Source organism: Hordeum vulgare, chromosome 2H (genome assembly GCF_904849725.1).
Source record: "Hordeum vulgare subsp. vulgare chromosome 2H, MorexV3_pseudomolecules_assembly, whole genome shotgun sequence".
NCBI classification, from domain to species: Eukaryota; Viridiplantae; Streptophyta; class Magnoliopsida; order Poales; family Poaceae; genus Hordeum; species Hordeum vulgare.
This window is the reverse complement of record NC_058519.1, coordinates 82,175,820-82,196,564: the sequence shown is the minus strand read 5'-3', so window position 1 is coordinate 82,196,564 and position 20,745 is coordinate 82,175,820. Positions and strand designations below refer to the sequence as shown.

The following is a 20,745-nucleotide window of genomic DNA, read 5'->3' as shown; positions in this document are numbered from 1 at the left end:
ATATCTTGGACTCCGCCTCAGGTGGAACGTTCATGGAAATCAAATTAGGAGAAGCCACAAAACTCCTAGACAATATCATGACAAACTACTCCCAGTGGCACACTGAAAGGTCACCTACTAGTAAAAAGGTACACGCTATAGAAGAAATTAACTCATTGAGTGCTAAGATGGATGAGTTAATGCAATTGGTTGCTAGTAAAGGTACTCCTTTAGATCCTAATGATATGCCCTTGTCTTCCTTGATTGAGAGTAGCAATGCGAGCTTGGACGCTAATTTTGTTGGTAGGAATAATTTTGGCAACAACAATGCTTTTAGAGGAAACTATGTTCCTAGGCCTTTTCCTAGTAATCCCTCTAATAACTTTGGCAACTCCTACAACAGTACTCATGGAAATTACAATAAATTACCCTTTGATCTAGAGATTAATATCAAATAGTTTATCAACTCGCAAAAGATTTTCAATGCTTCCATAAAGGAAAAACTACTCAAAATTGATGATTTCGCTAGGAGCGTTGATAGAATGTCTATTGATATTGATGCTTTGAAAGTTAGATGTGCTGCACCCAAGATCAATATGGATGAAACTTTCAAAGCTATGCGTGTTTCCATGCATGAGAGCAAAGAAAGAACCGCTCAAATTTGTGCTAGACATGAATGGCTTAAAAAGGCGTGTTCTCGTGATAAGAATCACGAAGATCTTAAAGTGCTTGGTGTGACTCCCATTGAATCCTTGTTTTTTAGTGTCAAACCTAATGATGATGGGGCTGGATATGAATCCACTTTGGTTGAAAAACGCCCCAATGATTCAGAGTCCATCTATCTTGATGCTAAAAGCATTGAAAGTGGAGTAGAAGATATCAAAACTTTGTGTAGTAATGAAACTACTACTTTGGATTTCAAGGAATTCAATTATGATAGTTGCTCTTTGATTGAATGTATTTCCTTGATGCAATCCATGCTAAACTCTTCACACGCTTATAGCCAAAACAAGGCATTTACCGATCATATCGTCGATGCTAAGAAAAAATTTCTTGAAGAGAAAATTGAGTTGGAAGTTTCTATTCCTAGAAAGCTTCATGATGAGTGGGAACCTACTATCAAAATCAAAATCAAAAACTATGAATGCAATGCTTTGTGTGATTTGGGTGCTAGTGTTTCCGCGATTCCAAAGTCTTTATGTGATGGTCTAGGCTTTAATGAGATTGAGGAGTGCTCTCTTAATTTGCATCTTGCAGATTCTACTATCAAGAAACCCATGGGAAGGATCAATGATGTTCTTATTATTGCAAATAGGAACTACGTACCCATGGATTTCATTGTGCTTGATATTGATTGCAATCCTACATGCCCTATCATTCTTGGTAGACCTTTCCTAAGGACTATTGGTGCTATCATCGATATGAAGGAAGGGAATATTAGGTTTCAATTTCCTTTAAAGAAGGGCATGGAGCATTTTTATAGAAAGAAAATAAGATTGCCTTATGAATCCATGATGAGGGCTACTTATGGTTTGAGTACCAAAGACGGTGATACGTGATTCCATCACCTTATGCCTAGCTAAGGGCGTTAAACAATAGCACTTGTTGGGAGGCAACCCAATGAATTTATCTTTTTATTTCTGTTTTGTTGCATCCACACCATCATAATTCTGTTATGATTGTGTCTTTTGTGTTTCTTTTTGTGTTTGAGCTAAGCAAAACCTCTATGACTAGTTTGGTGTTGGTTCTTTGATCCTGCTGGAAAAATACAGAAACTTTTCGCTCACGAAATTATTTTTCATTTTTATCCAGAAAGAGATTTTAAGTTGATTCTTTTTTATGCTGGTTTATATGCCTTTTTCCCAGGCTGTCGTAATTTTTCAGAATTTTTGAGGTACCATAAGTATACTAAGTATACAAATTGCTACAGACTGGTCTGTTTTTGACAGATTCTGTTTTTGTTGTGTTGGTTGCTTGTTTTGATGAAACTATGAATAGTATCGGGGGGTACTAGCCATGGAAAAGTGAGAATACAGTAATATAACACCAATATAAATATAAATCAATATTTCTACAGTACCTCAAGAGGTGGTAGTTTGTTTTCTTCTGCTAATGATATCACGAGTTTCTGTTTAAGTTTTGTTTTGTGACGTTTTCAAGTTTTGGGTGATGTTCTCATGGACAAAGGGATAAAGAGTGGAAAGATCTCAAGCTTGGGTATGCCCAAGGCATCCCAAGCCAAATTCAAGGACACCAAAAAGCCTAAACTTGGGTATGCCCCGGGAAGGCATCCCCTCTTTCATCTTCAATCCATCGGTAACATTACTTGGAGCTATATTTTTATTCACCACATGATATGTGTTTTGCTTGGAGCGTCTTGTATCATAGGAGTCTTTTCTTTTTGTTGTGTCACAATCATCCTTTCTGCACACCTTTTGAGAGAGACATGCACTCATCGTGAATTTGCTAGAATACTCATTGTGCTTCACTTATATCTTTTGAGCTAGACAATTTTGCTCTATGTGCTTCACTTAGATCTTTTAGAGCACGGCGGTGCGTAACTTGGTAGTTGGCTTGTGATATGAAAGTAGTCCCAAAGGTGATAGGCACCCAAAGAGTATACAATAAAACCTCCATCTTCATGTGCATTGATTAGAAAGAGAAGTTTGATTCCTCTCAATTAGTTTTGAGACGTGGATTCGGTAATATTAAGAGTTATGTTAGTAGGGTGTTGTGAATCTAGAAATACTTGTGTTGAAGTTAGTGATTCCCGTAACATGCACGTATGGTGAACCTCTATGTTAGGAAGTCGGAGCATAATTGATCTATTGATTTTCATCCTTTGTGTTGCGGTCGGGATTGCGCGATGGTTAACACCTACCAACCCTTCCCCTAGGAGTACAGGTTTAGCACTTTGTTTCGATTACTAATAAAACTTTCGCAACAAGTATGTGAGTTCTTCATGACTAATGTGAGTCCATGGTATAGATGCACTTTCACCTTCCACCATTTCTAGCCTCTCTAGTACCGCGCAATTTTCGCCGGGGCACAAACCCACCATATGCCTTCCTCAAAACAGCCACCATACCTACCTACTATGGCATTTTCATAGCCATTCCGAGATATATTGCCATGCAACTCCCACCGTTCCGTCTCTTGACTTGTGTCGTCACTCTCATATTGCCATTGCATGATCGTAAGATAGCTAGTGAGATGTTTCAACGTCATACACCAAGCTAGATCGTTGCACATCCCGGTACACTGCCGGAGGCATTCCCTATAGAGTCATCATCGTTCTAAGCTTTGAGCTGTGAGTAAATAAAAGTGTGATGATCACCATTATTAGAGCATTGTCCCATGTGAGGAAATAAATAAAAAAGAGGCCAAAGTTTCCCACAAAAAAAGAGAGATATGCAAAGAGGCCAAAGAGCCCAAACAAAAAAGAGAGAAAAAGAGAGAAGGGACAATGCTACTATCTCTTTCCACACTTGTGCTTCATAATAGCACCATGTTCTTCATGATTGAGAGCCTCTCGTTTTGTCACCACCATATGCTAGTGGGAATCTTTATTATATAACTTGGCTTGTATATTCCAATGATGGGCTTCCTCAAAATTGCCCTAGGTCTTCGTGAGCAAGCAAGTTGGATCACACCCACTAGTTCTCCTTTTGAGATTTCACATATGTATAGCTCTAGTTCATCCGTTGTATGGCAATCCCTACTCATTCACATTGATATCTATTAATGGACGTCTTCATAGCCCTTTGATATGCCGATTCGATGTGACCATCTCCTCCTTTTTGCCTCACAACCTCCACCACACTCTATTCCACCTATAGTGCTATATCCATGGCTCACGCTCATGTATTGCGTGAGAGTTCGAAAAGGTTTGAGAAAGTAAGAGTGCAAAAACAATTACTTGGCCAATACCGGGGTTGTGCATGATTTAAATTCGTTGTGTGGGGATGATGGAGCATAGCCAGACTATATGATTTTGTAGGGATAACTTTCTTTGTCCTTGTTATTTCGAAAGTTCATGATTACCTTGCTAGTTTGCTTGAAGTATTATTGTTCTCATGTCAATAGCAAACTATTGTTTTAAATCTTACGGATCTAAACATTCATGTCACATGAAAGAAGTTACAAAGGACAACTATACTAGGTAGCATTCCACATCAAAAATTCAGTCTTTATCACTTTCCTACTCGAGGACGAGCAGGAGTTAAGCTTGGGGCTGCTTGATACGTCTCCAACGTATCTATAATTTTTGATGGTTTCATGCTATTATCTTGTCAAACTTTGGATGTTTTGTATGCCTTTTATATCTTTTTTGGGACTAACTTATTAACTCAGTGCCAAGTGCGAGTTCCTGTTTTTTCCGTGTTTTTAACCCTTTTCATAGGAGAATATTAAACGGAGTCCAAACGGAATAAAACTTCAGAAAAGATTTTTTCCGGAACAGAAGATACGCAGGGGGCATGAGAACCAAGGCAGAGGCCACAAGACCCCTAGGCGCGGCTAGGGGGGTCCGCACCTAGCAGGCTTGTGGGCCCCCTGTGGCTCGTCTGCCCTACCTCTTCCGCCTATAAATTCCCGAAAAATCCAAAACTACGCGAGAGATCCACAAAAATACTTTTCCGCCGCTGCAAGCTTCTGTCTCCGCAAGATCCCATCTAGGGCACGTTCTCGTGCCCTGCCGGAGGGGGGATTCGGATACGGAGGACTTCTCCGATGATGCGTGAGTAGTTCACCATAGACCTTCGGGTCTGTAGCTAGTAGCTAGATGGCTTCTTCTCTCTCTTGGATCTTCAATACAAACTTCTCCATGATCTTCATGGAGATCTATCCGATGTAATCTTCTTTTGCGGTGTGTTTGTCGAGATCCGATGAATTGTGGATTTATGATCAGATTATATATGAATCTTATTTGAGTTTCTTCTGATCTCTTTTATAAATGATTTCATATCGTTGTAATTCTCTTCGAGTTGTGGGTTTTGTTTGGCCAACTTGATCTATGATTCTTGCAATGGGAGAAGTGCTTGGTTTCGGGTTCATACCGTGCGGTGACCTCACCCAGTGACAGAAGGGGTAGCGAGGAACGCATAGTGTTGTTGCCATCATGGGTAAAAAGATGGGGTTTACATCATTGGTTTGAGTTTATCCCTCTACATCATGTCATCTTGCTTAAGGCGTTACTCTGTTCGTCATGAACTCAATACACTAGATGCATGCTGGATAGCGGATGTGTGGAGTAATAGTAGTAGATGCAGACAGTATCGATCTACTTGTCTCGGACGTGATGCCTATATGTATGATCATTGCCTTAGATATCGTCATGACTTTGGGCGGTTCTATCAATTGCTCGACAGTAATTTGTTCACCCACCGTAATATTTGCTATTTTGAGAGAAGCCTCTAGTGAACACTATGGCCCCCGGGTCTACTTCACGCCATATTTTCAGCCTTACACTTTTACTCCGTTGCACTTTCCGCCTTCAGATCTCACTTTGCAATCAATCTTGAAGGGGTTGACAACCCCTTTATAGCGTTGGGTGCAAGCTTGTTTGTGTTTGCGCAGGTACTCTGGACACTCGGCTTGATTCTCCTACTGGATTGATACCTTGGTTCTCAAAACTGAGGGAAATACTTACTGCTACTGTGCTGCATCACCCTTTCCTCTTCAAGGGAAAACCCAACGCAAGCTCAAGAGGTAGCACAAATCTACACTTAAAATGTTGCATGTGTGGGTCAATGTATCAAATTTATACATGGTTGCATCAAATCTGCACTAAAACAATGTTGCATGGTTGTTGCGAGGCGCACGAGCCGCGAGCGACCGGTCGAACTGTTCGGCCAGCACTCCGGCTGTAAGCATTTCCCTTCTCAAAAAACATGTGTGTGCACTGCCCCTTCACCCTCATCCTCGACCATCATGTTGGGCAAGATTAGACAACATGTCATGAGTTGCCAAAGTTCCTCCACTTTTGACATCATCGCAACTCCACGAACAATACCCCATAGCTTGGAGCACTCCAAATGCCCAATCCACATCCATCCTAGTTGCCTCTTGCATTGTAGAAAAGCGGCTTTGTTTGTTGCCTTGGATATCAGATATGCTATTCACTAATGTCGCTCATGCTCTCTTCCATACTTATTTTAGTATGAATTTCATTTGCAGCCTCCCCATAAGCAAGCATCTTGAGTGCAGCCATGCATTTCTCCACACAAGAGAAAGAAAGTAGTGTGCAACTATATGCAAGAAACTTTCAACGAATGTTGGGTCCGTCGTGAAGTAGTTATTGTGCAGGGAATAACTCCTCGGCCTTTATGGAACCTCTAAAATTTAGGACGGAACCTCTAAAGTTTAGGACGTGCTCGTCTTCATTCTATAAGAGCATCTCCACTCCCCCCCCCCCCAACAGGCCCCCGAGGGCGCCTTTTTTAGCGCCGACGGTGAAAATTTGGTCCAGTCGCGGCCCCAATTCCTTGTTTAGCGCTAGTTTAGGCCAAAATAACAGCCGACAGACCCAAGCCGAACCCAGCCCCCCGGGGGACGCATGGGAGTGCTGGTCGAAGCAAAAAACCAAGTGGACCCGCTCTGTCGGCGGCAGCCGGGCCTATTCCTGCTGTTTTCTCCCCCTTCCTCCTACCTTTCCCTTCATTTCCCCGCCTCCTCCCTCCATTCTTCTCCCGCTCCTGCCATCCGGCTGCCATGCCACTGAAAAAGAAGTACACCTTCCCTTGCCCCGCCATCGCTGCCGATTCCAGCCAGCCGAAGCAGAGGAAGCCGAGGAAGCCAATGCCTAGGTCGGCGGGCATTTTGGATGCCGAGTGTAGGGCGAATATCCAGCGCTGGAAGGCGGTCCAAACGGACCTGCGAAGGAGGCTCAACGCCAAGAAGATCAGGGACGCAGCGGCGGCGGTGGTCTATCACGAAGAGGTGTCCCGTGCGGGGATGATGAATCCGCTCGGCCGCAACCCGGAGGCCACATGGAGGGGCCGCCACGGTGTTGCGTCGCAGTCCAACCTCTCGCCGCCGATGCCTCCCTGGGGTACGTACCCTTTCCTGGCTACTCCGACGGCGACGCGCATGGCGGCTTCAATCCCAACACCACCTTCCTGCATGGCGTGCCGCAATGTTCCTCCCCACCGGCTTCAGCCACAACGTGTGTACTCCCTCACTCGCGTTCAACGTCGGCCTCAACACCTAGTACAGCTACTCACCGTCGACGTACTCGTCAGCAGCCTCGCCTGCGCTGTCTGTGCACCATGGTGTCCTTCCATTCTCGTCCACTTCGTCACTAGAGTTTACCTACGCCGACGTCGACATGGACGAGATCATCACGAGCGGCTCCGTCACCACCGTGTCGCACCCGGAGTTCGGCGTGTAGGATGAAACAATGGACACCACCAGTGACATTGAGGACAAGCTCGACGATGTCGAGGAGGAGGAGGGAGAGGAAGAGGTGGCGGAGGTGGAACCAGAACCAGTGTCGAAGAAGAAGGAAGGGAAGAGAAAGTGGGTGATGAACACCAAGCCAGCCGAACCACGCGTCAAGTGGAAGACCGTCAGCATCGACCCGATCATCGGCGCGAATCCGAACACCGACACATACTGGGGAGAATCAAAACGGCGTTCAACGAACGCAAGCTGTCGACCCCGACTTCGCCAATATCCACATGGACTGAGGCGAGAATGCCATGTCGAACCACTGGTCGACGATCCGAACGGCGTGCAACAAGTGGCGTGAGATTGTCGAGGAGGTCGTTGCTCGCCCGAAAAGCGGCGCCAATGTCGATGGTCACGTATGGAAAAAGTTCGTCGGCCCTAGTTCGTCGCGTCACCGTGTACTTTGCCGACAGGTTTTGTGTGCAGTTGTGTATCACGCCGACAACGAGGACCAAGAGTTTAAGTTCCTTCACGTGTTCTCGAGGATCGAGTCGTGCGAGAAGTGGTAGGAAGTTCGGCTCGCTCTCGACAAGACCAAGGAGACCTACAAACTGAACGCGTCTACCCCTTCTACGGCAGAAGGGCGCCCAGATGGCACCAAAAAAGCCAGGGCAGCAAGGGACGCGGCGCCCGCGGCCGAACGACTGCGAGCTTCGATCGAACAATGCATCGCTGACGCCAAGAGCAGTGTTGCCAGAAGGGAGGAGGAATCCGATGTGGGGTGGTCGGTGTTGATGGCGAACCAACACGAAGCTCGGCCTTCTCAGGACCAACGTCGTTGCGAAGAAGAGGAACACCGACCTGCGTTCTTGATGGGGGCAGACACTCGACGATGGACGAGCAGGTGAAGGTGTGGTACTTCATGGAGTGCGGCCTGATCTTAAACCAGATGCCGGTGCCGACAGCGACTTCAGCGGCGATCGCGACGACGTCGACAGAAACACGCCGACGACGTTGATAGAAACCACGCTGACGGCCCCGACAGAAATCAAGCCAACGACGAGCCCGACTACCTCGGTCAGTCCCGCGACAGAGGAGTCGCACTGTCTCGAGCCGGACGTTTGGTTCGTTTCCTGTCTACTATCCTTTCCTTTTGATCACCGAACTACTGGGTGTGTTGATCGCCGAACTATGGCATGCCGGTCGCCGACTTGTGGCATGATGATCGCCGAACTTGTGGCATCGGGAAAGACATATTTGAAAATACTGATGGGGACTGAAACCTGGGTACACGGCTGAAAACTCGCTCGCCCCAGGACGAAAAAAGCACCGGCGCAACGCCAAAAAGGCTTTCACCACGGTGCGATGGAGTCTAAGAGCTAGAGATGCTCTAACTCCTCTTGGTTGCTCATCATCATCATCATAATCCAACATCATGAAATTGATGATGTTCATACTTGATGAATCACACTTTCTCACATTCCCTTTTTGATCTCATGACTTTCTTATGTGATCAAAAACAAACAAGATCAGAAATATAGCATATGGCTTGACCATAATGTCAAAGCTTTTTAAGGTTTAGATCTGCACGAGCCAAATTTCATGAAGGAAATATATTAATTGTGAAATTGGGGTATATACTGATACAAACAAGGTCGAGGGCATGGCAGCTTGACCAGAACCAGATAATGTCACAGAATGAACACTGCCCTTGTGACGGATGAGGTGCGGTTGTAGATTGTCTAACAAAACTTCCAAAGGTTTTTGTTCCGCAACTCCTGTCGGCGAGTCCGGTCCAAGGTTGCGGAGCTAGCGTCGGAGATGAAGTAGACGAAGTAGTCGAACATACAGAGTCACAGAACACCAAGAAATAGAGAGGGGAACAAAGTTTTATTAATCATGAAGTCTATGTTACAATGATGGAATTTCCTTTGCTTATATATAGGTGTATGGAGTGAAGGCATAAGTACCCATCTAACGTGAGTTTAGGGAATGATAGGGGCTGGCGCTAGCCAGCCACACTATCCACGCGCGCCAAGCGCCGGGTCGTGGCCCAGTCAGTTTCCCAACACTCTCCCTTGGGTAATTATTTGTATATCCATGCCTCAAAAACTCCGAAAAAACCCAGTGGGAAAAATATGGAGAAAGAGCACATAGTATACGTTGTTGCATTGCACGAATTGCCTCGTTAAAAACCTTAGGTGAGAAACATCAGGAAAACTCACTCAAGGGAAAAAGAGTACAATCCACTCAACCACCTGGTTGAGTACTCAATCATCGGGATCGAGATTTCAGAGACGAATTTGTGAAGTTCTACCCCTGAACCTTGCATCTCTCTAAGTCTCATCATACCGATTCCACGTACACACCTCTCAAAAGACGATGCCGGTAATGATTTAGTGAACATATCAGCAAGATTGTCACACGACTTAGTATGCAAGACTCTCACCTCGTTCATCTGTTGCAATTCGTGTGCATAGAAGAACTTGGGACTAATATGTTTTATGAGGTTACTCTTCACATAACCCATCTGAACTTGTGCAACACAAGCAGCATTATCCTCATAGATAATGGTAGGGATTTGTACGGTGTTCAGCCCACACGTCTGCTGAATGTGGCTGATCATCCGCCGAAGCGATACACATTCCTTTAACACTTCGAATAGTGCCATTATTTTTGAGTGGTTTGTGGAGGTCGGCACAAGTGTTTGCTTGGTTGATCTCCAAGAGAAAGTTGTTCCACCACAAAGGAAAACATATACAGTCTGTGATTTGCAATCATGCGGGTCCGACAGGTACCCAGCATCGGCATAGCCTATAAGGGACAGGTTTTGATTCCTTCTATAAAATAGACCGAGATCTTTGGTCCCTTGCAGGTAGCGGAAGACGTCCTTAACACCTTTCCAATGTCTCTTGGTAGGTTCAGAACTGTACCTAGCTAACAAATTGACGACGAAAGCAATGTCTGGCCGTGTACAATTTCGCGAGGTACATGAGTGCCCCAACTGCACTCAGGTAAGGAACCTCTGGTCCCAGAGTTTCCTGCCCCTCTTCCTTAGGCCTGAACGGGTCCTTTTCTGGCTGCAAAGATCTCCCGACCATCGGGGTCTTAGAAGGATATGCCTTGTCAAATCCAAGTCTTTCCAACACCTTCTGGGCGTAGGCAGACTTGTGCACTCGAATCCCATCAGGGGAATGTTCAAGTTGTAGACCCAGACAGAACTTGGTTTTACCCAAGTCCTTCATCTCGAATTCCGACATCAGGCAGGAACTCACTTTCTCAATATCCTCAGGTGTACCGACTATGTTTAAATCGTCTACGTACACCGAGATTATACAGAATCCATATTGGGATCGCTGTATAAAAACACATGGGCAATCTGTATTGCTCGTGTAGCCCTTCTGATGAAGGAAATCGCTTAGGCGATTATACCACATTCTACCAGACTGTCTAAGTCCATACAATGCCTTTTGAAGTTGGACACTGTATAGACTCATGTTTGCTCTATCATGGTTCGGAACAGGGATACCTTCAGGAACCTTCATGTATATGTTCGAATCCAAGTTACCATACAGGTAAGCAGTGACAACATCCATCAATTTCATTTTCAAGCCCATGTTTACTACCATTGAGATCAAGTATCTAAAGGTAACTCCATCCATGATCGGGGAATATGTCTCCTCAAAATCGACACCGGGTCGTTGAGTGAACCCTTGAGCAACAAGCCTTGCTTTGTACCTTACTACCTTATTATTTTCATCTCTCTTTCGAACAAAAACCCACCTATGGCCAACCGTGCGAATGTGGGGACGAGTTCGGCAAACTGGTCCGAACACCTTCCTTTTGTTGAGAGATAGTAATTCGACAGTAATTGCCTTCTGCCAATCATTCCAATCCAACCTTTTCTTGCAATCGGCGAGCGTTTTAGGCTCGGGGTCAAGATCTATGGTTGAGGCAATTTTCGTAGCAAAGTTAATGTCGACAATCAATGTTTCTCGGTTCCGAGACTCTCCCGTATAAATATAATCTATGGCCATTTCATCATGGAGCGCATGTGGCGCCAATACTTGCTCTACCAAATTTCCCATTCTAGGAGCAAGGTCCTTCAGATTTCCCGCGACGATGTGTGCGCACACATCTCCGCTCGGTGTTTCCCCTATGGGAAAGTTTAAGTCCAGAATTTCGTGCACTGAATTTTCCGTACTTGTGCCAGGTCTCGACTGGCTCCCCTTTCACTTTGGGGCACTTTGGTGACAGGTTGTGATAAATCTCTCGTATCCTTTTCCATCAGGCGTCCCCGAGTACTTGGGATTTGAGAAGCCGGATCTCTCGTCCTTTTAGGCCTTTGGACGGGGGCGGGTATAACATCATTCTTCTTTGGTATTTCGACCCTTTCACGTGCATTGCATGCATGCACATGCGATTTCTTCACAGTCTTTAAGTCACTAAAGTGGTCAGGCAGTTGATTTGCTAATGACTGGAAATCTATTATCTTTTGGACTTCTCTCTCAGTCTCAGCAGTGCGCGGGTCATGGGCGTGGATTCCCGTGGCTTGCCACGTAATTTCTCGACTTTTAGCATCAAGGGGTTGATTCTCTCCCCCTAAAGTCGGGAAAAAATCCTCGTCAAAAATGCAATCAGCAAAACGAGTCGTGTGACAGCCGCCTGTCAGGGGGTCCAGATACCTGATTATGGACACAGTCTCATAACCAACGTATATCCCCGACTTACGGAGAGGGCCCATTGATGATCGCTGGGGTTGTGGTATTGGTACGTATACCTGGCAACCGAACCTACGAAGGTGGGAAATTTTCTGTGCCGACCCTTGCGCAAGCTCAACAGGAGAGTGGATGTTGTAGGCCGACGGTCTAAAGTTGATGAGTTTGGCCGTGTGTAATACAGCGTGGCCCCAACATGTAGTTGGTAAATTACAATCCTGAAGGAGCGGTCGGGCAAAGAATTTAATTCTTTTGATCAATGCCTCGGCAAGTCCATTCTGTGTATGGACGTGCGGTACCGAGTGCTCAACTTTGATTCCTGATGCCATGCAATAATCATCGAACATCTTTGAAGTAAATTCTCCGGCGTTGTCCATTCGAATAGACTTTGTACGATGATCGGGGAATTTATTCCTCATTTGTATGATCTGAGAGATCAACTTTGCAAAGGCATGGTTCCGTGTTGACAGCAGGCAAACGTTGGACCATTTAGAGGAAGCATCGTTGAGAACCATGAAGTACCTAAACGACCCTGTCAGGGGCTGAATTGGACCGCGTATGTCCCCTTGGATATGTTCCAAAAATGCGGGGATTTCATCCCTCACCTTTAGGGGCGATGGCCTAATGACTAACTTCCCCATGGCGCATGCGGAGCATACGAAATCATCGGGATTCGGGAAGTTTTTCACGTTAACGTTATGGCCATGCGAGTTGTTAATTATGTTCCTCATCATCCTAAGTCCGTGGTGGCCTAACCTATCAAGCCAGAGGCAGAAAATTTCGGAGCTTCTAAAGACGGTCTTAAGGGTAGTGTACACGGGCGGTGCTACTATCTTGGTGTAGTATAGCCGAGTGTCAAACGAAGGAAGCCTTTCGATAACATGTTTACCATTCGCATCCCGCTTTTTGATGAGGAGGCACTCCTTGCCGTTGTCATCATCGGTCTCAACATGGAAACCATTAGCGCGGATGTCTTTAAAGCTCAGAAGAGTACGAGTCGACTCCGGGTACAACAATGCATCATGAATGATCAAAGTTGTCCCATGGGAAGTATGATAGTAGCTCGTCCGGAGCCAACTATGTTCGAACCGCAGCCGACGATTGTCATGATACTTCCCGGAGATTTTTTTATAGACTCTAAGTACTTAGTTTCACGTAAAATGGTATGTGTAGTGGCGCTATCGGCAAGGCACGTTTCCTCCATTCGGGCGCCACACGCGTTCTAAAATATGACATCTAATTTATGTAAAGAGGAAGAACATACATTAATAATAAATGCATTTCAGAACATAACATAATATCATGTATAAATAATGAAATAAATGAATGATATAAATGTCATCCAAGCGTCATGAAATAAAGAATAAGTTTTGTGCTCTCATAAAGCTTACAACCAAATCGAAATTATTCGAATGCATTGTCTGAAAAACACGGAATCCTGATCGCTAACGAAGTGGGCTAAGTAGACTCGGCAAAGAAGCCATCAAGTTCAGCCTGGATCTCCAGACTAGTGAGCCCCTCCGCGATAGTCATCATCTTCGTAGCAACATCAACATCCAGTGGCGGCCCCGCAGGGTCGACCGTTTGCTCAACCTCCATGGCAACGTCGGCGTCGTTAGAGACCGCCAAGGCTGCCGCTATGGGCACAACTGAGGTCGCCACGAGGGGCGCAGGAGGAGGCGTAGCGATCATCACGGGTGCCGCTCGGGGCGACAGTGGTGATTCCTCCTGAACCAAAGCGAGGTGCGTCTCACGCTCCTTTCGAGCCTTGTACGCAGCAACCACCTCCTTTGGTGCGCGGCACTGGCAGGAGAAATGCTCCAGCGATCCACACCTGAAGCAGTCCTGAGGCCTGTGCTCCCCCTTTCCCGGCTTCTGCTACTTACCGGAGTGGGGGGCTGAGGGGCCTTCTTCTTGCCCTTGCGGCCTCTCTTCTTCTGGAGAGGCTTGCGGACCTTGAGTGCGTTCACCTCCTGACGAGAACTCCCCCCAAGTGGTTGCACGACAAAGTTCTTTTTTTAGAACCTCGTCCTGCGCCTCGGCCACCTGGAGGATGTTGATCAGCTCTGAATACCTCGTGTAGTTCCCCTAGCGGTAGTTCCCTGAGGACTGGACCGCGTCAGGATGGAAAGTGGATAGGGTTTCTCAATCTTCTGACTGTCGGTAACCTCAGTACCACACAGCTGAAGAGTTGTACAAACCCAGTGTAGCGCCGAATTGTACTCCCCAACCGTCTTGAAGTACGCGAACCTCAAACAGATCCACTCCGCCTCTGCACGTGGATTGACAGTGTACTTCGGCCTCTCAAACCGCTGTTTAAGAGCGGTCCAAAGGCCAGAAGCACTCCGTTCAGCCATATACTCGTCTTTCAGAGTAGGGCAGAGGTGGTGACGGAGGAAATGCAGAGCCTGGGCATTTTCTGGCGCGAACTTGGGGTGAGTGGGGGCCAGCAGGGTCCCCTTACCAATCGCTGTCAGAAGGCCCTTGCCCTCGAACCATATCTCGCAGTCGGAAGACCAGCTCAGGTAGTTTAGCCATGTGTGGGCCAACTCAGGAAACTCCGTGTACGATTCCGGCCATCTGCAGTTTATGCAAAAATAATGAGATTACAGCAGGTAATCTTTTGCATAAATGCAAGGTAGGAAAACTTATTCAATAAGAAATGACGATTCATTATTTAATACATTTTTATTATATGATTTACCTAATGATTAAAAGTGAGGAACAATTAATCTATCTTTACCTATTAATAAAGCAAATATAGCTTCTGTCGTCCGTCATAAAAAATACCCCTAAAGTTTGCCTGAATTACCCCTTGTGCCACCGGTAAGTGAAACCACTGATTCGTTTTTTCAACTCTGATTCAGCTATTCTATTTAATTCAAGATCAGCTGTCCCGCTATCTCATCACAAGCATATGGTTAGCTCAACTCGTTCGGCGCTCTAGGTTCCACCCTAGAGACCACGGTTTGAACCCTCTTTCTCGCACCTTTTCTCATTCGGTAACGGCGGGTGCATGGCTGCCCGATTGGGGTGGCCTAGCCCGGCCTTCAGCACTTTTTCTTTTCTTCTTTTTTCAGTTCTTCTATATTTTTTTTATTTTTTTCTCTTTTGGTATAAACTTTGCAAAAATATTAATCATGGATTTAAGAAATGTCAAACTCATAAACAAAAAAGTTCCCATATATACAAAATAATGTACAGTGCATAGGGATCATAAATAATATACTTTTCTTTTATTTCAAAAATATTGATCATGTATTTAAAAAACTTTAAATGTGCATAGAAAATGTTTTTGATGTATAAGTATACAAAAATAAACAATGTGTATGAAACAAAGTAGACATAAAAATATATATCTTTTCGAATATGTTAATCGTGTATTTGGATAATGTCAAACATGTATATAAAAAATGTTCATGATGCATACAAAATATGTAGACTGTATAAAAAAGTTGACATCAAAACTAAATATGTTTTAAAAATGCTAACCATGAAATTGAAAATATCAAACGTGTATATATAAAATTGTTCTGATGTTACTCGCAAAAAAAATGTTTCTAATGTACTCTCTCCGTCCCAAAATAATTGTCTCAACTTTGTACTAGCTTTAATACAAAGTTGTACTAAGCTTAAGACACTTATTTTGTAAACGAGGAAGTATAAAAAACTGAACAATGATGCTTATACAAACTTTATGTAAACTAATGGCTTAGGTTTGATTTTTCATATTGTTTTAAAATGTTTTGCTAATGATTTTTTTAAGTATATCGATGTTGGTATGCAACCTTGAACATTTGGCATGCATGTACTTACAACTTGATTGTTTTCGATGGAGCTGTCTAATATGCTTGCAACCAAATTAAGACTTTACTTGGATTACAAATGCAAACACTTATACCAGCAAGACAAAAATAATGCTCTTATGCATATGCTATCATTAATTAATAAAACATAGTTCGCTATTTCATCGTAATGCAAATATTTTGGGCATCACCGAGGAGAGAGACCATGCAACTTGAAACATCAAGTAAGATCATATCCATGTTTACTTATTATATGTTCATTAATAATATAAGTTCAGATGACATACATTTAAATTGTTTGGAATATATGTACACAATATTCTTTCATGCTTTGATTTCTTGATTTATTAATTAAATATGCATCGAGTTGGCGTATATTCCCTCTGTAACTAAGCACACTGAACATAATGTGAGTGTAAGAGAGAGACCTTAAAATGTGATGTCATTTGAAACTAAAAGACGTGGACCTATTAAGGTCTTGAGTCGTGGTTATTGTGTTATAAGAGCGCGTGTTATTTTTTCTCCCGTTGCAACGCACGGGCTCTTTTGCTGGTAGTAGTAAAAACATATATTAAAATCATGTTAAATGACATAGTATATTACCCCTATTTAATAATAGATTTCCGAGCGTTTTTTTAAAGCCAGGATATATGTTTTTTTTACAAACAACCCAATGAGACTATTCCCGTCCGACCCGGCCATTTTTTTCAGTCCATCAAACCGGTCAAGCCCACCAAGGCCCATGGAGGGCGAGCCGGCCCATCTTGCAGGGGACGCTAGGGTTCCCTGTGGCCGTCACAGGACCGAGGCCAGGGGCGACGCGACCACCGGGCGCGGCGGCGCGGCCACCAACCACCGGGCGCGGCCAGCCAGGGCGCGGCGAGGCCAGCACGGACCGAGGCGCGGCGCGGCCAGCAGGGCCGAGGCCAGCCAGGGGCCGAGGCGCGGTGCGGCCCCACGGCCAGTAAGGGCCGAGGCCAGCGGGGGCCGAGCTGCGGCTGCAAGCGACGAGCAGCGCGTGCGGCCAGCAAGGCACAGAAGACGTGGCCATGCGAGCGTGATGGCGAGCACGAGCGCTATGAATTACTGTAGCAGCTCGGGAATTACATCTCGGCCGTGCTCAACTGGAGTACGTGCGAGCATCGTCTCCCTAGGTGTAGTCAACAAGTCTATCTGAATCCAAAAAATCGACATTGATCGGCGACGTGTTTGTCAGCAAGTTCTTGGAAGAGAAATCCACCCGGTAGGTAGATCAAATCCGAAAAATAAAACTAATCGCAAAAACGGAATCGTGACAACGAGGGAAATCCATTTTTATAAAGAGGGAATCGGAATTATACCTCAATACGATTGACGAAAGCCTGCTTGCTGCAAGCTCGATGGAGAGTTGATGGAGTGAAGCATGCTGATAACGTGTTCCGCAACTCCGACGAGTCCGGTCCAAGGTTGCTGAGCTAGCGTCGAAAATGAAACAGACGAAGTAATCGAACACACAGAGTCATAAAACACCAAGAAATAGAAAGGAGAACAATGTTATATTAACCATGAAGTCTCTATTACAATGATGATCTTTCCTGTGCTTATATACGAAGGGATAGCGCCAGCCACGATCGCCAAGCGGCGGGCCGTGGCCCAGTCAGTTTAACAGTTTTGTCCAAAACTTTGTAGGCTATCTCGCCGCTTGAAAGAAGTTCATAGACCAACGTAAAACATGAAACGGCCACAATACAATTCTTTTTCACGAAACAAGGGGCATGCCATGGTTTAGTACTGCACTTGGTATTGTAGACAACGATATTTTCTTCTATATAAAAACTTGTGGCCCCTATAATAAAATTCGAAAACGCTAGACACTAGAATTTGGCACTAATTCATATCACTAGTGCATAACCAAACAGCAAAACTAATAGAATTTGGTATTGTAGGCAAAAGGATAAACATAGCAAAAACAACAGTGACACCACGTGCAGAAGATACGTTTAGGTCACCAAAAATGAAGCAGCGGCACTGAGTTCAGCCGGTAGTTACTAACAAAGCAAAACCGACACCCACAAGTTTAGTTCTAGAACTGACAGCAAAAGCAAGATTCTGAGTAAAAGAAACGAAAGCTCTGCACCACTTAGTTTCTAAGCTCGAGCCAAAGTTCGAATCATTTCTGCAGCAAAAGTTACGAGGGGCGAGGCCAAGCATTTAGTCTTCCTCCTCCTCGCCCTCGTCACCACCACCTCCTGAGGCCTTCTTCTGGTTCTTCCGCTTCACTCTTCCAGCAGGGCCACCACCCAGGGGGCTGGTGAGTGAGAAGTCGACGTGCTTCTCTGTGTCAACCCTCACCATGAAAGAAGGAATGTTGACGAGCTGCTTTCCAACCCTGTGGAGGAAAACATACAACAGTCAGATCATCAAAGGATAGAAACAGAACTCAAGAATGAGTGCTGATCATTAAATATGCCTCACATCTACTCCCTCCGTAAAGAAATATAAGAGTGTCTAGATTACATATACTTCCTCACAGAGGGAATTCAGAAAACCGATAAGCAAAATTTAGGCCAAGGTTAACCAGAAATGTCCGTCCACAAAATTAACTGTTCAGAGACAATTGCTCTGAATATGTCACCAGAAAATGAAAAGGCTGGTAGAGAAAGGCAACTACCAAATCTATAATAAAGCTCAAGAGGAAGAAAACAGCATATCAATCAAAATATAAGAGGTTTCAGCCAAATAAGGCACTCAGAATGAAAAGGACATGAAGTGTCATTGGTATTCCAACCTCTATACATATATTAACTCCTCATTGTGCCATCCAAAAACTATACAAGGGTAAAACCTTATGGAAGAGATCTAAAACAAGATAGATGAAAAAGAGCTCCCTAAGTATAATCAATACACTCAAATTAAAATAAACACAAAAAAGATATACTGTACTACTAGTAGCAAATAAACAATGGAAGAGTAAATCTGCCATAACTTCCATAGATTTGAACAAGAGATTCTGAAACTAAAAGAATTTCAGAATGAATTAATTTTCCAGAATAAACTTGCAAAGCTCAAAAAGCAAGGACATCAGAGAATGTGTTATCGCAGCAATACACACAAAGTGTCTCAGACGACCGTCGTGAGTGACAAACAGTTTCTCATCATATGTCCCGTATCATTCAATCAATACAGATGAACCAGCCGAAAATGTACATATATCAGCCAAAAAAAACTGGAAACAAACCACCCAACATAAACCAACAGAAAAAGGCCACCTCACAATTACCAAGCATGATCTACAAATAATCACATTCATGTCTGGCACAACTACAGTTTACAAGGATTGGTTCAAGAGTGATCCATCATGAATAGCATATCCCAGAGTTGAACAAGAGTTAAGAACATCAGAGTAAATATGATTGCAACATTACACACAAAGTGTCTTAGACGACCGTCATGAGTGTGCATACAGTTTCTCATCATATGCCCCATCCAAAATGAACAAGCACAAGTCAGGTGTTCTACAATCAGTATAGATACACAAGCCAAAATGTATAACAACAGGCAAAAATATAGAAAACAATTATCTAAATTACCAAAGCAAATCCAAACATTAATTCTGCAGATGATTTATCATAATATTATAGTGAAGCAAAAAACTGTTGGTTACAAAATGACAATAGGGTCAAAATCTCATTGTTAATTACTGATTCCCAGGTGAGTACTGAATGATATTGCACGATAGAATTAACTAGTAGCCATGTAAATTTCAGAATGTATGCAAGAGAAGGATAAGCATGGACAGCTAACCTGATGTGGCGCTGCCGGATAAGGACACGAGCATGGTGGATTGACTTGGCCATGCCATTCTTGAACACGATGGTCTGGAGACGGCGCTGGAGGAAGTTCTCAACAGTGAGGGCAAGCACGTAATCAAGCTTGTTTTGGTCCTCACTGAGAAGACCATAGCGGTTCATGCGGCGGAGCAGCGCTGCACCCTCAAAGATGCGGCGGGGGCTCTTCTCATCCAGGGTGAGCAGCTCCCTGGCAGCATTCCGGATGCGGCTCAGAGCATACTGCACGCGCCAGAGCTCACGCTTGGCCCGCAGACCGTACTCCCCAACCAGCTTCAGCTCAGCGTCAAGACGCTCCTTCTCATACGGACGCCTTGGCTTCTTGAAGGTCTTACCATCTGCACCACAACAAAATCGTAAGATACTTGGAAGCACCCAAAAAACAATCAGATACGGAGTACAAAAACAAGCACAGAACACAGTACAATGTCGATTGGAAATGGCACGGCCTAAACACTTACACGTCAAGCAGGAGACGAATACTATGGATTAAAAGCACAACTCGTGCTAATTATCTCACATCAAAGTCTTCAAAGACTAAACCATACATCATGGAATCCGCATTAGCCTAAGACGAGTGAAGTACCGGAAGATAACAGAATTTTCAAGTCTTAGGACATAAATTTCAATCAGGTGTCAGATTACAACCAAAATATCAACTTTCAGAACCAAATCGGCTACCAAGCTACTCTACAAATCTTCGTCACTGGGTACAAAGCGTCTAGTTCATCCGATCAAAACAAGAACTAAGCATTCACATTCAATCCCATGACAGAAACCAACAGACGCTGGCTCACGAAACTAGCAAACCAAAGTTGGATCTGCCCAGAGGGACGCCGCCGTTCAGCATAAGCAGCGCACATCACGAGGACACGCGGGAGTGCGTGGAGGGGGGGCTTACAGTTGCGGTAGAAGTTGACGTGCACCATGGCTGCCGCCTCCGCCGCAGGATCGCTCGGGTCGTCGAGCTGCGCGCCGCCGGTGGGGGTGAAGGGATCGGTGGAGAGAGGCGGCCAGGAGGAAGAG

At 44.7% G+C, this 20,745-nt stretch overlaps 1 protein-coding gene and 3 non-coding genes across 4 annotated transcripts; all 4 read right to left on the bottom strand.

Annotated features, from left to right (window-relative positions):
- Positions 1-17,857: 17,857 nt before the first annotated feature.
- Positions 17,858-20,730, bottom strand: LOC123425201 (40S ribosomal protein S9-2). The gene is made up of 3 exons (XM_045108875.1): positions 20,621-20,730; positions 19,676-20,057; positions 17,858-18,260 (listed from the first exon to the last, which is right to left on the bottom strand). The coding sequence occupies exons 1-3, from the start codon at positions 20,646-20,648 to the stop codon at positions 18,083-18,085; spliced, it is 588 nt and encodes a 195-aa protein (XP_044964810.1). The 5' UTR covers positions 20,649-20,730; the 3' UTR covers positions 17,858-18,082.
- On the bottom strand, positions 18,613-18,693 carry LOC123433793. Its single transcript, XR_006625104.1, has one exon. It is a non-coding gene; the product is annotated as a small nucleolar RNA Z162 (small nucleolar RNA).
- On the bottom strand, positions 18,948-19,037 carry LOC123433791. Its single transcript, XR_006625102.1, has one exon. It is a non-coding gene; the product is annotated as a small nucleolar RNA Z161/Z228 (small nucleolar RNA).
- On the bottom strand, positions 19,265-19,355 carry LOC123433792. Its single transcript, XR_006625103.1, has one exon. It is a non-coding gene; the product is annotated as a small nucleolar RNA Z161/Z228 (small nucleolar RNA).
- Positions 20,731-20,745: the final 15 nt, after the last annotated feature.